The sequence below is a fragment of the Pteropus medius genome, unplaced genomic scaffold, assembly GCF_902729225.1.
Source record: "Pteropus medius unplaced genomic scaffold, Ma_sr-lr_union100, whole genome shotgun sequence".
Classification (NCBI taxonomy): Eukaryota; Metazoa; Chordata; class Mammalia; order Chiroptera; family Pteropodidae; genus Pteropus; species Pteropus medius.
The window spans coordinates 268872-282511 of record NW_024344198.1 but is presented as its reverse complement, the minus strand read 5'-3'; the positions used below and the strand labels follow the sequence as shown (position 1 = coordinate 282511).

Here is a 13640-nt window from a genome sequence, read left to right as displayed (position 1 = left end):
GATTTCACCACCGCTGCTGGCTCTGCAGATGGAAGAAGCATCCACAAACCAAAGAACGTGCAGCCTCCAGAAGCCGGAAAAGGCAATAAAAGGGCCTAGGGCCTCCCGGAAGAGCCTCACCTGCCGACCCCCTGATTTGAGCCCAGTGAGACCCATTTCAGAGCCGTAAGAGAATTTCCGTTGTTTCAAGCCACCCAGTTTATTAGAACAACAGGAAACTGATACAGTGCAGACCGAAGTCCCGAATGACTGGCCAGGAGTCTGGATGGACTCTGTGGGCAGCAGGCAGCTGACCCCTTGCTATCCTGCTTTGTGACTGCCAGTGGTGTAGGCTGTGGGGATGCAGCCCTGACCTGCAGGTGTACGTGGCCTTTTTTCTCAGAGACCACCCTTGTCCACCCATACCTGAAAAGGAAGTTCCCTTAGTGTCCATCCGAGCTGTGATTCAAAAGCCCAAAGGTCAACGAGGCCAGGGGAGTGATGCGGGCGGCGCAGGAGTAATGTAGGCCAGGGACCAGGACTGGTGGATCTTCTCATGGGTGCGATGCTCTGTGGATCAGCTGCCAGGCAGGAAGAAAGGTAACTGCGTATGTGACCAACAAGAGCCAAGAATTAGGATTCTTCGGCAGAAACTTCCCTTTTATAAAAATGGAATTTGTTAAAAACATTACACGTGGAAGGCCGTGAGTTTTCCATCTGCCTGCAAACAAGCAGGCTGTGTTCTCCTGGGCTTTCTGCACCTTTTACATGGAGACCCTGGATCCCGCTGCTTCAGGAAGGGTGAGAAGGGGCAGATTTTGAGCATCCACCAGTGGCCAGAGAGGTCCTAGGGGTACAGAGAGTCATCAACCTGCATCATGTCACAGGCAGGGAGATCGGAGCTCGGTCAGTGGTGGATTCGCACCCAGGCCTCACTCCAGAAGGAGGCAGAAGGGAGCAGCTTCTTTTCTTGCACCGAGGTGGCTTCTGGGGACAGACTGCAGGGGAGACGGAACCCTCCGGGAAACTTGGATTCACTCTGTGTCCTCTGCTGCCTCCAAACCTCCCAGACTGAGGCCCAGCAGCAGGGGTTTCATCCAGGCCTGAGGCCACCAAGGCCACCAAAGTGAGGCTGCCTTCTCCAGCTGCTCAAGAGGCCTCTGGCCCGTGGCTCTTTCTATGGATGACCAGCTGGGACTTCCAGTCAAAGCCGCGGCCGCAGTTGCCACAGAAGTGGCGCCGCTGGCCAGCGTGGCTCTTGCGGTGGATGACCAGCTGCGACTTCCAGCTGAAGCTGCGCCCACACTCCTCACACGCATAGCCCCTGGGGCCCGGGGGCACACGCCGGGGGTGGCGCAGAGCACCCGGCTCTCGGGGACCCTGCGGCGGTTTCTTGGTGCCCCCGACAGCCAGCACTGGGGCCCGGGCGCCCTGCCCACCCGTGTGCGTCCGGTGGTGGATGACGAACACCGATTTCCAGTCAAAGCCACGGCCACACTGCTCGCACATGTAGGGCTTGCTCTGCGCAGCACCCGGCGGAGTGGACGCGACGGAGGCGGTGGCCCCGGACGGGCTCGCCCAGGATGGCGGGCCATCAGGGCAGCCAGGCGGACCCTTGCGGCGGCTCTTGCTCTCACCTCCTGGGAGAAGGGGAGGCAGTGGCCCGGGAGGCAGGATGTCGGCCTGCCCTTGCCCCCCCGACTGCTCCACGTGTGCGGGGCACAAGCTCCCACCCGCCCGAGAACTGGCGGCTTGTGTCGCGTGAGGCAGCACTCACCCGGGTGGAGGCTTCCTTGGCTCTTGGTCCCCTCATTCGGTGCCCTCAGCTCTGACACACCATGCGGGTCCGACGGGGGGCGCGGTAACCCTGCTGGGGTGGGGGCGGTCAGGTGTCAAGAGGGGACAGGCCAGGGGCTGGCACAAATGAGGGATGGGGTGGCGGGTGACACAGGTTTCCCCAGGGAATGACGGAGAAGGCGAGCGTGCACGGGGAAGGGCGGGAGACCAGCAGCGGAGTGGGGCGGGGTGGCGGCTGAGCCTCACCCAGGGACACCCCCGCGCCGTACTTCTCCAGCATCGCGTCCCAGTGCAGCTCCTTTTGTGACGGGTCCAGCAGCCCCCACTCCTCCTGCAGGGACGCGGCCCATCACTGCCGCGCCCTCCATCCTGGCCCCGCGCTGCTGGCGGAGGCTGCCCGCACCCATCCCCCTCAGCCTCCGCACCCCACGTTCTGGCCCGACTAACTGAGCTGAGGACCCTTAGGTTTTGGGGGAGGCAGAGACAGGGATGGATGTGGCTGGCCTCACCCGCTTGCCTTGAGCACTGTGTGCCGCACCGAGAGCGAAATGCCAGGGGATTCAGGGGACCCCAGCCCCTTCTTATAACAGAGACCCTCCTGGAGCCAGCCGCAGAGGGCACCTGGCTGCTGTGGGACTTGCATTAGGAAGTGCATCCCCCACCCCCCCAGACGCATGACTGTGTGGGCGGGGTGTGTTCCCCATGCTGCCAGGGGGTGAGCTCCGCGGGCTTTCTGGGGAGGTACTCCCTGCTCAAGGAATCTGCCCTCCTGGCCTCCCAGAATCCCATCATCTGGGTGGAGCTCTGCTGGATCAGAAAAAATAGTCCTGACAGACATGCCACATGGGGTCCAAGGGCAGGGATGTGGTGGCCGCATGGAGCCACAGCTGGGATGGTGCCGGCTGGAGGTGAGGCAGCGTTAGAAAGTATCTCTGCCACTTACCTGTTTCCTCCTGTGCCACCTCTCAGCCCCGAGCACGTCTCGACCAGTTCTCCTGCTGGGATGCTCCGAGTAAAGTGGCTTTGGAGCAAAGTTGCTGGGAGAGGATGGGACCCTCGCCCACCACACTAAGTAGGAGGAGGCGTCAGGCAGAGCTGCCACGCCCACTGGAGAGGTGGCTATGGGCATTTCCTAGCAAGAGCCTCTCCGTTCTGAGATCAGGTGTGCTGGGGGGGCCGGACAGCTCTGTGGTGCTCAGGCTTTCCTGCCAAGTTTGGTCATCTTGTCCTCTTGCCATTTACACAGAAGGGTTCAAATCCCCAGGTACCAGCTCAGCACTGCGGGGAGCTGCAACCCCCGGCTGCCTTCTCTGTAAGTGAGGAAGCCGATCCCTACCAGCTCCGGTCACTCTAAACCCAGTTTTCTAAAACCTTTCCTAACTGTAGAGACGACTGGGCTGTCCCTCTGTCTCACAGGACCAGCAGGGCACCCTGATACCAACTCCACTCTCAGCAGCAAAAAGCCATTGGCCAAGGGGCCTACAAAACTGACAGGGCGAGGGGGCCACCCAGGACATTCTCCTCCCATCTGGGCTGCTCACCTGGATCCTAGGTGGGTGGCAGGGCTTGGAGTCCACTTTCCCGTGTCCAAGGTGCCCCTCGTGGGGCTGGGCTGGATTTCGGGGGCTGGAGGGTGCTAAGTGAGGCAGATGGGAATCAGTCACCTGAGCCAGGGCAGGTGAAGAGGTGGAGCTGGTGTGACAGCCCTGGCCTTCCTCTGCCAGCAGGAAGAGGCCATGGTATGTGCCAGTCACATGGCATGCAGCCAGCTAGCCTTTCCTCCTGCCTCCCAGCTCTACAGTCTTCAGTGCCTTCTGGGTCCCCGTCCCAGCTGGGGACACCCACACTCCCACCAGGAGCCCGGAGCCTAGCGCGGCCCCACCCTCACCCGTGTCGTGCGCATCAGCATCAGGCTCCTCTTTCACGCTGCAGCTGAGCTGGGCAGACCCTTCCACCCGGGCATCGTGCGGCCCCTCCCCAGAGGCTTCCCCGAGGGGCTCCGCTATCCGTGAAAAGTGGGGGCTCCCCAACGACTCTATCTCCTGTGCTGCTGGGAGCACCACCTGCTTCAGGACGTGGGCTGTGATCTGAGGGGGAAAGGTCACGTCATGGCAGCTCAAGCCTCGCCCCGTCCCTCCAGAAGCCATAACTAGCCATACTCACCCAGCCCAGCAGCTGCCCAGGATCGCGCTGCAGGCCTTCGACCAGGGCTGCAGCCTCCTCAGGGCTGCCTGGCCGCCGCCCCTGCACCCAGGCCTGGATCTCAGGGGGCAGCGCGCCCAGGAACTGCTCCAGCACCAGCAGCTCCAGCATCTGCTCCTTGGAGTGCACCTCGGGCCGCAGCCACTGGCGGCACAGCTCACGCAGCTGGGTCAGGGCCTCACGGGGACCTGCCACTTGCTGGTAGCAGAACTCCCGGAAGCGTAGGCGAGATGCCTCAGCTTCCTCCATGGTGGCCATGGGGTCCAAGGAGGGCAGGTGCGGGGGACCCAGCGAGGATGGCATTGTTGGCTGGAAGTCTTTTTGGAGCCACCAAGAGGAACCTGCAGAAAAGGAGGGGTCAGGGTGCAGGCCAAGAGGCTACCACCAGGACAAGGCGGACAGGTGCAAACAGGCCCAGCCTGGAGGCTGAGGACAAGACAGAGAGGACCCTGGTGCCGATTTTCTGGGGCGGGAGGAGTCACCAGAGCTGGCTGTTGTTCAGAATTGAGAGCAGAAAGCAGCCTGTGGACAAGGGCTTGGAGGCATGTTGTCCAATGGAACTTCCAGGAAACTGCCAACATTTGGACAGAACAGGGGCCTGATGGTAGATGATGGTGAAGTAGGCAAAAGGAGTCATCACAGGATTCCCGGGCGAGGCTGAGGAGCCACGGGAAGTGCCCACCCGGGGAGCAAGAGAAGTAGTCAGTCGGCAGGAGGCCGACGGACAGGAAGCCAGAGAGGCAGTGGGGCCCTGCTCTAGGAAGCCCTGTGGGAGGGAAGGGGCAGGGGTAGGTCGCGGGGCCAGGCTAGGATATGGTCGGATATGTTAAATTAAGGTGGCACCCTGAGAAGCTGGCTACAGGGACGGGACGGGGTACGTCTGCGCCCTGGGTCTAGGGGGGAGCCGCTGTGGACTCGGAGACTCCGTGCTCGCTGACCACAACGAACTGTGGACGACCCACACCATCTCGGCCGAGCATGTGAAAAGCAAAAACAAAGCAAAACCAGGAGCTCCATGGTGTCATCAGCAGGCAACAGTGGCCCAGCCCCGAAGAGGGTCTGGAGTGAAACACTCCTACCTGGAGGGGCCTGTCAGACTGGCTACACCAGGCCTGACTTGTGAGAGAAAGGGCCTGGGCAAAGGCTCGAAAGGGGGGCGCGCAGGGCACGTCGGGAGATAGGCGGGAGCTCCCGAGCGCAGGGGCCGACCGGGTGCCGGGGTCGCGGAAGAAGTCGCGCCCAGCCGGGACCGGCCTGCGCGCATCCCCGCCGCCGCACAGAGAGCCGTCCCCGCCCACCTCACCCTGGCGACGCTCTGGCCAATCACGCGCCTGTCCCGAAGGTACCGCCCACCTACCCCCCGCCGGACTACATTTCCCATGAGCCTAAGCAAGCAAGGACAGGCGCGGCCTCTGCCAGAGGATGCTCATTTTCAGAGACCTCTCACACGATTAGGAGACGCTCCGTCTCTTGCAGAGGAAGTTGCAGTCTCAGAGTTTTGAGGGGTTCCCTCCCTTCACTGGCGGCCACTCTTCCTTTGCATCCGAGCCTTAGGACTCACCAACTACCAAGATGGACGGTACGTTGGAACCCTGCGCCTGTGCATAACGGACCTGGTTCCTATTGGTAACTGAGGTGAAGAGCAGGGCGGAGCGTGACCGGTCGACCAATCAGAGCTCACACTCCGCCCAGGCTCCTCCTCTTGAGGCTTCTTCGGTAACCTCTGGAGCACCTTCCCCCTCCCAACAGAAGCGGTTTCCAAGGCAACTGCTAGAGCGTCTCCCCGCCCTCCAGGGAGGCCAGAAGTGGACGCTTGGGTCGAGACTCGCCTCTGGGTAGGCCCAGGAGGAAGCGGCTGGGAAGGCTGGCCTGATCCGTGGGCTTTCTCCATGGAGAAGGGTGCAGGGGTCCTTAATTCGACCTCCGCTGAGCGCCCTGCCCCGGATGGGCACTCATTTACTGATGAGGAAACTGTCCCATAATTTATACCGACATACCTTTGGATGTCAGTATTGAACTGCAAAGTGAGGGATGGAGGTTTTTGTCCAGGCTTATGGGACATGCTCAACCTTTTAATTTGGCAGCCAGACTAAAGTGACCTTTTGGTTTATTACAACAGGCAATGTTATCGTTTTAAGAATCTGACTGGGACGGGGCCAGTTTTGCTTCCACACATCGAGTGGCTGAACCATGACTTATTAAATCTTAATTTGCCATCTACCTGTTTCGCTTTCTTCTGATATCTAAAAATCCTCGGCTGCCAGCTCGCGATAAAGAGCTGTGGTCTCTGAGCGTGTGTGTTACTGGGGCTTGTCACCTCGTCCAAGTACCGTCATCGAATTGGACTGTTCTGTGAGGGCTTAGGTCTTTTCTCTAGGACTGCAGATTCCCTAGAAATGACACTTCCACCATCCACTGTGGACAGAGCTGGGCCTCTTACAGCTGTTGCTGCATCCACCAGCCATCTTTTAGGTCTCCCCTCCCCAGGGCTGCTAGTTTTCAACCCTTCTGCAATTCTGTAGCAAAAGCCTGGTGGAACCTATCCCCACATCTCTCAAGTCAATACCAGCTCCCCCACCCCACCTAGCTTCAAAATGCCTTTGCCTATCTCTCCTCCTCCACCGTCCTCATAAACCCACAGGGTTTGTTTTAAATACTCTTCTCTATTTTTAGTGGGCTTCTGAACCAGGGGAGAAGCATGTGTCCAGCATACCATCTTGACCCGGAAAGACCTGGCCACTTTTATAGTTACAGCCTGTTAAGGGTTAAAAGCAGTGGAGCCAGCCTGGCAGGACAGAGCCCAACATGGCCACAGAACATTTGGGAGAGAGCAACTTAGGGGCCAGACGTGGGGGAAGGAGGGTGCTCATGGTTGCTGTTCTCATAAGAACAGGATGGAGGCCGCTGAGCAGTCTTGGGTATTGGGAGGAGTGGATTCCTGAGGGTGTAGGAGGTGAGGGATAGCAGGGGACACACATGCAGGAGGGAACTCATGAAACCATGAGGAGGCTGGTCTGGAGACAGGACATGGCATCAGGCCCAGCTTGGGGGGGTCAGAAAGGCTCAGGGTGAAAACTGGGCTCCAGGAGCTTCTGTCCAAGGTACAAAAGAGGTTGTATGTGCCTCTTTGGGTACCCACTTGCCGTTGAACAGATGCTTTTGCTCCTTAATCCCATGGGCTCCCGGAAGAGTCCTCAGTCAGGGTGCGAGTAGGTCTGCATTTCACAGCTGTGCAGACTGAGGCTGAAGTGATCTGCTCAAGGCTCCCTCACGGAGGCCAGCCTGGGGAAAGGTCAGACTGGGGCAAGGCCCGGGTGTGGACCAGAAAAGAGAGGCGGACAATGCCTCGGGGGGGCCTACGGGATGTCAGGAGGCCTAGCTCAGAGGACCTGCCCGTGAAGGGCCTTGGGGAGCTGAGTTCTGCACGACTCCTCTCCCTAGCCTGAGTCTCCCCTCCTTGTAGAAACGTGTGAGGTTCCAGGGATGGAAGACACGACCGGCCTTGCTGGCAGGTGGGGAGTGGGGGGATCGTGTCTGTGCTAAGTATGGCAGATGGCTGTGAGGTCTTGGATGTGAGGAAATAAGGCACCCACTGGGTAGGGATTAGCCTTCGGGTCACATGTGGCCCCCACCTTTGACTCCATGGCTGGACCCACAAAGGCCAACTCCTAGGTGAGCTGCTGTTGGGGGCAGCCCCACCTCATGCGCCCTGCACAAGTCTCCTGCCTGCACTCCCCAACTCTGGCTACCAAGGGGACACAGGTGTCACAGCCCCTCAATGTGCCACCTACAGGCTGCACCTCTACCCTGTAGTTTCTCAAAGGGACCTCGGTTGAAGCCAAGTCCCCAAAGCTCTGTGACGATGACACCCTGATGGCACATCTGCACTGCGCTAGAGTGAAATCAGGCTGTTACCAGTTAAGCATTTTAAAAAGAAACCTTTATCAGTGAGCCTCTCTGCGCCCAGCGAGAGGGGAGGCTGAAGCCGTGGCCTTCCACGGGCTGTGCAAGAACTGACAACGTATGTGCATTCCAAGCTGTACCTTCGTCGTCGTCTTCCCAGGGAAAAGACCCTTAACTTCCCGGGCAGTGAGGCTGGAGGTTGAGACAGGCCCCCACCCCACCTGTCTGCCTCAGTGTCCCCGCTGTGTAGAGGTGTCACACTGATGGGGGTTCTCGGGAGAGTACCGCGAATGGGCATACGGCCACCAGACCCTGCGGAAACAAGCAGCCCACCTCGTCTCCTCTGAACCTGTCATTTCAGTCACCTCCCGTCACGGCGGCGGGGATGTAAAGGCTCCTGTAACGTTAACTTTGGTAACAAAGGACACAGCCAGTGCTGAGGCCTAGATGAGGATCTGAACGAACGCGCGTGGCTGGGGGGCCATCATTCTCCCGTCTTTCCCCGGCAGACCTCCACCTCCTACGGGTCAGCCACGCCTGGGGAGCCAGCCAGGCCTCGGTTGGCCCTCGCAGCAGGCAGACTGGAGCGTGGGACGCTGCCTGGCTCTGCTGTGTACAGGTCACACCCCTTCCCTGTGCCTGTTTCCTCCTCTGAGAAGTGGGGATACCGACCACGGCGGCCGCCTCACAGGGCAGCTCGGAGGAATTTCGCACACTTACCGGGGCTGGCACTCAGCATGTGCCGGCCGCATCAAGACCCTGTCCGGCAGGGATCAGCCAGTACCTTCCCAGAGAAGGAAGCTGAGGCTCAGAGCCCGGCCGCTTGCCCGAGGCCAGCACCTAACCCCCGCATGACCTCCTGTCCACTGGGCCCTCTCCCAGGAGGCCCAGGATGAACCCGGGCCTGAGGGGAATATCCTGAATGTCGACAAGGCAGCGGTCTGTGAGTGGCCGTCCGAAGCTCGCCCGACCGCCTCCACTCCATCCCCGCACGCCCCCCTCCCCCAACGTCCAGTCATCACACGGACAAGTGGCGCCACCCTGCCGGCCTCCCACGGGCTCTGCCACGTCTCAGCCCCACCGAAGTCCCAGCCTCCGTGTCCGTCCTCCTGACCTTTCTGCACTGTGACCTTTTGGGACTGGAGGAACCTGCGGCCGAAGTGGCCAACCTTGTCGCTACCTGCAGGTGGGGCTGCAGCGCACGCACAGGGCTTCCCCGGAGTGTGGCTCGGCGAAGGGCGCGGCCCTTTAGCCATGGCAGGGACGCGGGACAGGTCCGACTGGGCCGGAGCGCGCTCTCAGGTCTCGGCCGGCTTCGGCGTGGCAGCCGGGCCTGAGCCCGGGGCGCCGCCCGGGGACATCCCCGAAGGAGGCCTGGCCTGGGGGCGCCGCAGCCTGCGCGCGGGCTTCTCGCCGGTGTGGATCCGCTGGTGGTGGAAGAGGGCCGGGCGCTCGCGGAAGGCGCGGCCGCACTGCGCGCACACGAACGGCTTCTCGCCCGTGTGGATGCGCCGGTGGCTGAGCAGCACGGCGCCCTTGGCGAAGGCCTTGCCGCAGTCCGCGCAGCGGAAGGGCCGCTCGCCCGTGTGCAGCAGCTGGTGCTGCGTGAGGTTGGAGCTGTGGCTGAAGGCGCGGCCGCACTGCGCGCAGGTGAACGGCTTCTCGCCCGTGTGCACGCGCTGGTGCTTGAAGAGCGACGAGCCCTGGCTGAAGGCGGCGCCGCACAGCGCGCACGCGTACGGCTTCTCGCCCGTGTGCGTGCGCTCGTGCTGGATCAGGTGCGAGTTGCGGCAGAAGCGGCGGCCGCAGCGGGCGCAGGCGTAGGGCCGGCCGCCCGCGTGGATCTTGCGGTGCTGGCTGAGGTTGGAGCCGTGGCTGAAGGCCTTGCCGCACTCGCCGCAGCGGAAGGCCTTCTCGGCCGTGTGGATGCGCTGGTGCCGCACGAGCGACGAGCTGTGCCGGAAGGCCTTGCCGCAGGCCGGGCAGGCGTACGGCGTCTCGCCGCTGTGGATGCGCTGGTGCTGCGTCAGGTGCGACGTCTGGCTGAAGGCCTTGCCGCACTGCGCGCACTCGTACGGCCGCTCCCCGGTGTGCGTGCGCAGGTGCTTGAGCAGGTCCGAGCTCTTCACGAAGACTTTGCTGCACGCCCTGCACTCGAAGGTCTTTTCCGCGGGGAGGAGGCCGGGGCCCGCGTGGAGGGCCTCGCCCAGCTCGTCCCAGCTCGGGGGCCCCTGGCCGGCAGGGAGCCTCCGAGACGCCTGCCAAGCCGCACGCATCCCTCGCTCACCGCCAGCGTGACCCGCCTCCGGGTCTGGGTCGCTCGGGAGGGTCCTCCCAAGGGCCTCCCGCAGGAACGGCTTCTGCCGCTCCGAGGCCCGTGGCTGCTTGCCGCGCTCGGGGGAGTCCACGAGGGCTTTCTCGGGGGGTGCGCTGGCCGTGGGAGCTCTCAGCGGGGAGGTCAGCCGCAGGCTGACTCTGGCCTCGCCCCTGTCCGGGCCTAGCATGAGCCTTTCCCAATAGATCACGGAGACCCCCGTGGGTTTTCTCTCCCGAGATGAGCTAGTGCCCCGCCGACCCTCCAGGCGTCTCCCGCGTGCACTGGCTGCAGTGGTGGGGAGGACACTACTAGGCGTTGGAGGGAGCCTATCCTGGAAGGTCCTTGGCCATGCCTGGTCTCTGGAAACATCTCTGTCCTCTGCCAGATGCTGGGAACCTGAAGGCAGAAACGGCGGATGTCTGGGTCATTCGCAACAAGAGGAGGTGACCAGGGCAGGCCGAGGTCTGGGTGTGGAAGCTGGGGAGAATAGGGGCCCGACACCCCATCTGTATGTAGCTACAGATAGTCTTGGGGACACCCCGGCCTGCTTTTGCTGCTTGCACTGACGGCTTCCTGATGCTACAGTTTTAGTCACTCGTGAACTCTGTTTACTAACTGCCTCCTCCCTAGCATGGTCAACCCCACGAAGGCAGGACTGGGAGCATCCTGGTCCAGGCTGTGCCCCAGTGCTCAGAACAGGCCTGGGCACTGCAAGTACTCCAGAAACAACAAACACACGAGCGAATGGCCCCACAGCAGTGGCGAGATGAGACAGGGAGGCTTTGAACCACACGCCCTGGCTAAGGGTGGGATTTTGACCAGGTCTCAGCACAGCCTGGGAGTGTCCTTGGAGCTCCCTCTTTAAGGGCAGCCAAGGTTGGAGCCTCCAGGAGAGACTAACGGTGGAAAGAGACCAGAAGGGAGTTGGGTGGGGGCAGGAGAGGGGAGTATCCAGGAGCTGAGGAAGGGGGGACACAAGCTTTGCGTAGGTTGACCGCAAACTCACCCCCCCACGGTCCCACTCACTAGGGCTGGGCCTCCTCTGGGCGTTCCTGGCCAGGGTCACATCCGTCCCACTGAGAACCCAGGGCTCCTCACCACGCTCGAGCTGGGTGACTACACGGGGTCGGGAGGCAGAGAGTCCTGTGACAGAAGATAAGCGAGTGAGGGGCCAGCCCCAGATCAGAACAACCAACTGCCCAACAGATGGCAGGAGTCAGGGCTTCGTGGGACACAGATGGCGTCATCTGCGCAACCAAGAAAACCCAAAAGTCGCATCACAGATCAGGGTTCACAGGAATAGCTTAGTGGTGCCACTCTGGAAAGGGACACTCAGCCAGTGGCTGTGGGGTTGCTCCCAGGCCACCAGGAGATGTGGAGTGAGTGCTGGAGGACCAGCTGGCAACAACCGAGCTTTCCCACGGAGGACCCAGGGCTTTACCCAGCGAGGCCACGAGTGCGAAATTCTCCAGCATCACGTGGCAGTACAAGGCCCTCTGGGCTGCGTCCAAGAGATCCCACTCTTCCTCGCAGAAGTACACGGCCACATCCTCAAACACCATCAGGCCCTATACAGAGAACGGGGAGATGGACGTGATCTAAGCTATGGCTGTGAGACCCAAGATCCAACTCCCCGTCCCAATGGCTACCTCCCCCAATGTCCCTCAGACACTCACCTTCCTCCCACTGGGCTCCAGATACAAGCTCTCTCACTTGTCTGGGCCCCCTCCCTGTCTAAGCCTTTGGTACCTCATTGGCCTCCCCACTCTACACAAGGCAGCCGGAGCAAGCACCCAGCCTTCAGCTGGCTGCCATCCCACGGGCAGTCTCAGGCGTCCAGTCATTCTCCAGCCTTTGCACAAGCTGACCTTTCCCAGGTGTGCCCTCGTCGCTCTTGTAGTAAGCAACTGTATAAGACCCCCAGCTACCCGCCCCTCCACATGCCCAACTCTTTTGGGATGCCCGCCCCTGCTGAACCTGCCTGACCTTTTAAGGCTGCTCATCTAGCATGAAGGACTGGCCGATCCCCTCCAGTCTCCACAGGGGTGGCCCCAAAGATCTAGTGGGTGAACGGGAACCAGTTCCATTTCCTTTTTATTTGGCTGTCACCCTCCCTTTCCTCAGCCACCTGCCAGGCTTCTCAGAGCCCCGGGGACTGCCGGGAGCCCGTCATCTCACTGGAGCACTAACTGCCAAACCCTGGCTGAGTCCGTGAAATCCCTTCCTCCTACAGTTGACTCCCAGGGTGACTCGTCTAAGGACACCAGGACTCTGTCCTGGGATATCTACAGTGACAGGTCCACGTGATGCCTCCACTCTGGGACACCGCAGACTTCCTGATTTTCTCCTGAAAGCTATTTTCCTTTCAAATCCCTGATTTTGTCTACAGCAGCTCCACTCTGGTGCTCAGACTAAAAAATTTGAAACGTTCCTTCCCTTGGGACACCCGCTCACACCCCGCACCAGAATTCAACCGCTTTCGGCTCCACTGACACAATCTGGTCCACGTGTCATCATGGCCTCCCCCCAGAACACCGTCACTCCCCTCGGCTAACAGTGGGATTCGTTAAAAAACTTAAATCCTCCATGACTCCCTGCGCCCTCGGGCTAGTTTTAACTCCTCGGCCAGCCATTTCGGATATACCTATCTTCTGACCCCGAGCTCCACGTTGACAAGATCAGTTGCGGAAGCAGCTAGGCTGTCTCCCCTCCCAGCTTCTGTCCGTGCGGGACCCACCCCTTGGAACTTCCACATGTCACCGCCTTGGCAGCCAGAAGTGGGGATCCCACAAGTGCACACCCCACTGGCCTAGGGCGAACCGAAAGGAAAAGACGAGGAGCCCCAGTAAAGTCCCTGCCTCCATCGGGGCTCGAGCCATGGTGGGGGAGACGGCGGCCAAGGCGGGTGGGGTCTGGGGCTCCCTCTGCTCACCTGTGCCGCCTCCGCCATCGGAACCTGTACTTGGGGCGGCCGACTCAGGGGCCCCGGCTCCTGGTCTCGGTCTCCCGGTCCGTCAAGGGCGCAGACGCTCAGGGAGTCGCCTCCGGGGTTGGCCCGGAGACTGACGAGCACGTGGCTCCGGGCGCCGCCCGAAGGCTCCACGAGGCCGCCCACACTACACCCGGAGAAACTGAGGCTGGAGGAGGGCGTCGGCCCGCGGTCACGGCGTACGCAAAGCGGGCCCTGAGCCCACGTCTTCCTCGGGCCCTCGACTAGGGTCTCCAGAACCTCCTGAAGAACCGGCCGGACCAGCCGCGTTCCAGCGTCCAACACCGGTGTGGTACGACGCCCGGCAGCAAAGTGACAGTCTTGGACGCCGGAAGGCCGGCCCCTGCCAGCCCTTATTGGCCCAATGCGCGCTGTGGACGCACGCGCGGAGCCTCCTGGGAAGCGTAGTTCCAGCTGCTTTCCGCCGCTGGCGGGCGTGCCTTGCCCGATCTC

The 13640-nt window shown here is 61.4% G+C and overlaps 2 protein-coding genes across 10 annotated transcripts; both read right to left on the bottom strand.

Annotated features, from left to right (window-relative positions):
* Positions 1 to 179: 179 nt before the first annotated feature.
* On the bottom strand, positions 180 to 7758 carry ZNF446 (zinc finger protein 446). Of its 9 annotated transcripts, none has more exons than XM_039868777.1 (8): positions 5058 to 5299; positions 4461 to 4744; positions 3940 to 4319; positions 3665 to 3863; positions 3318 to 3412; positions 2023 to 2107; positions 1757 to 1849; positions 180 to 1619 (listed from the first exon to the last, which is right to left on the bottom strand). In XM_039868777.1, the coding sequence occupies exons 3-8, from the start codon at positions 4279 to 4281 to the stop codon at positions 1129 to 1131; spliced, it is 1305 nt and encodes a 434-aa protein (XP_039724711.1). In that variant the 5' UTR covers positions 4282 to 4319; positions 4461 to 4744; positions 5058 to 5299; the 3' UTR covers positions 180 to 1128. The 9 variants fall into 9 exon arrangements, with proteins under 9 accessions (XP_039724711.1, XP_039724712.1, XP_039724713.1 ...); XM_039868778.1 differs by having other exon boundaries at positions 4461 to 4576; XM_039868779.1 differs by lacking the exons at positions 4461 to 4744; positions 5058 to 5299 and adding an exon at positions 5540 to 7758.
* A 143-nt stretch (positions 7759 to 7901) lies between these two features.
* LOC120607139 (zinc finger protein 324A-like) lies at positions 7902 to 13640 on the bottom strand. The gene is made up of 4 exons (XM_039868761.1): positions 13131 to 13640; positions 11640 to 11766; positions 11225 to 11341; positions 7902 to 10594 (listed from the first exon to the last, which is right to left on the bottom strand). Exons 1-4 carry the CDS (start codon positions 13146 to 13148, stop codon positions 9180 to 9182), a joined length of 1677 nt encoding a protein of 558 aa, XP_039724695.1. The 5' UTR covers positions 13149 to 13640; the 3' UTR covers positions 7902 to 9179.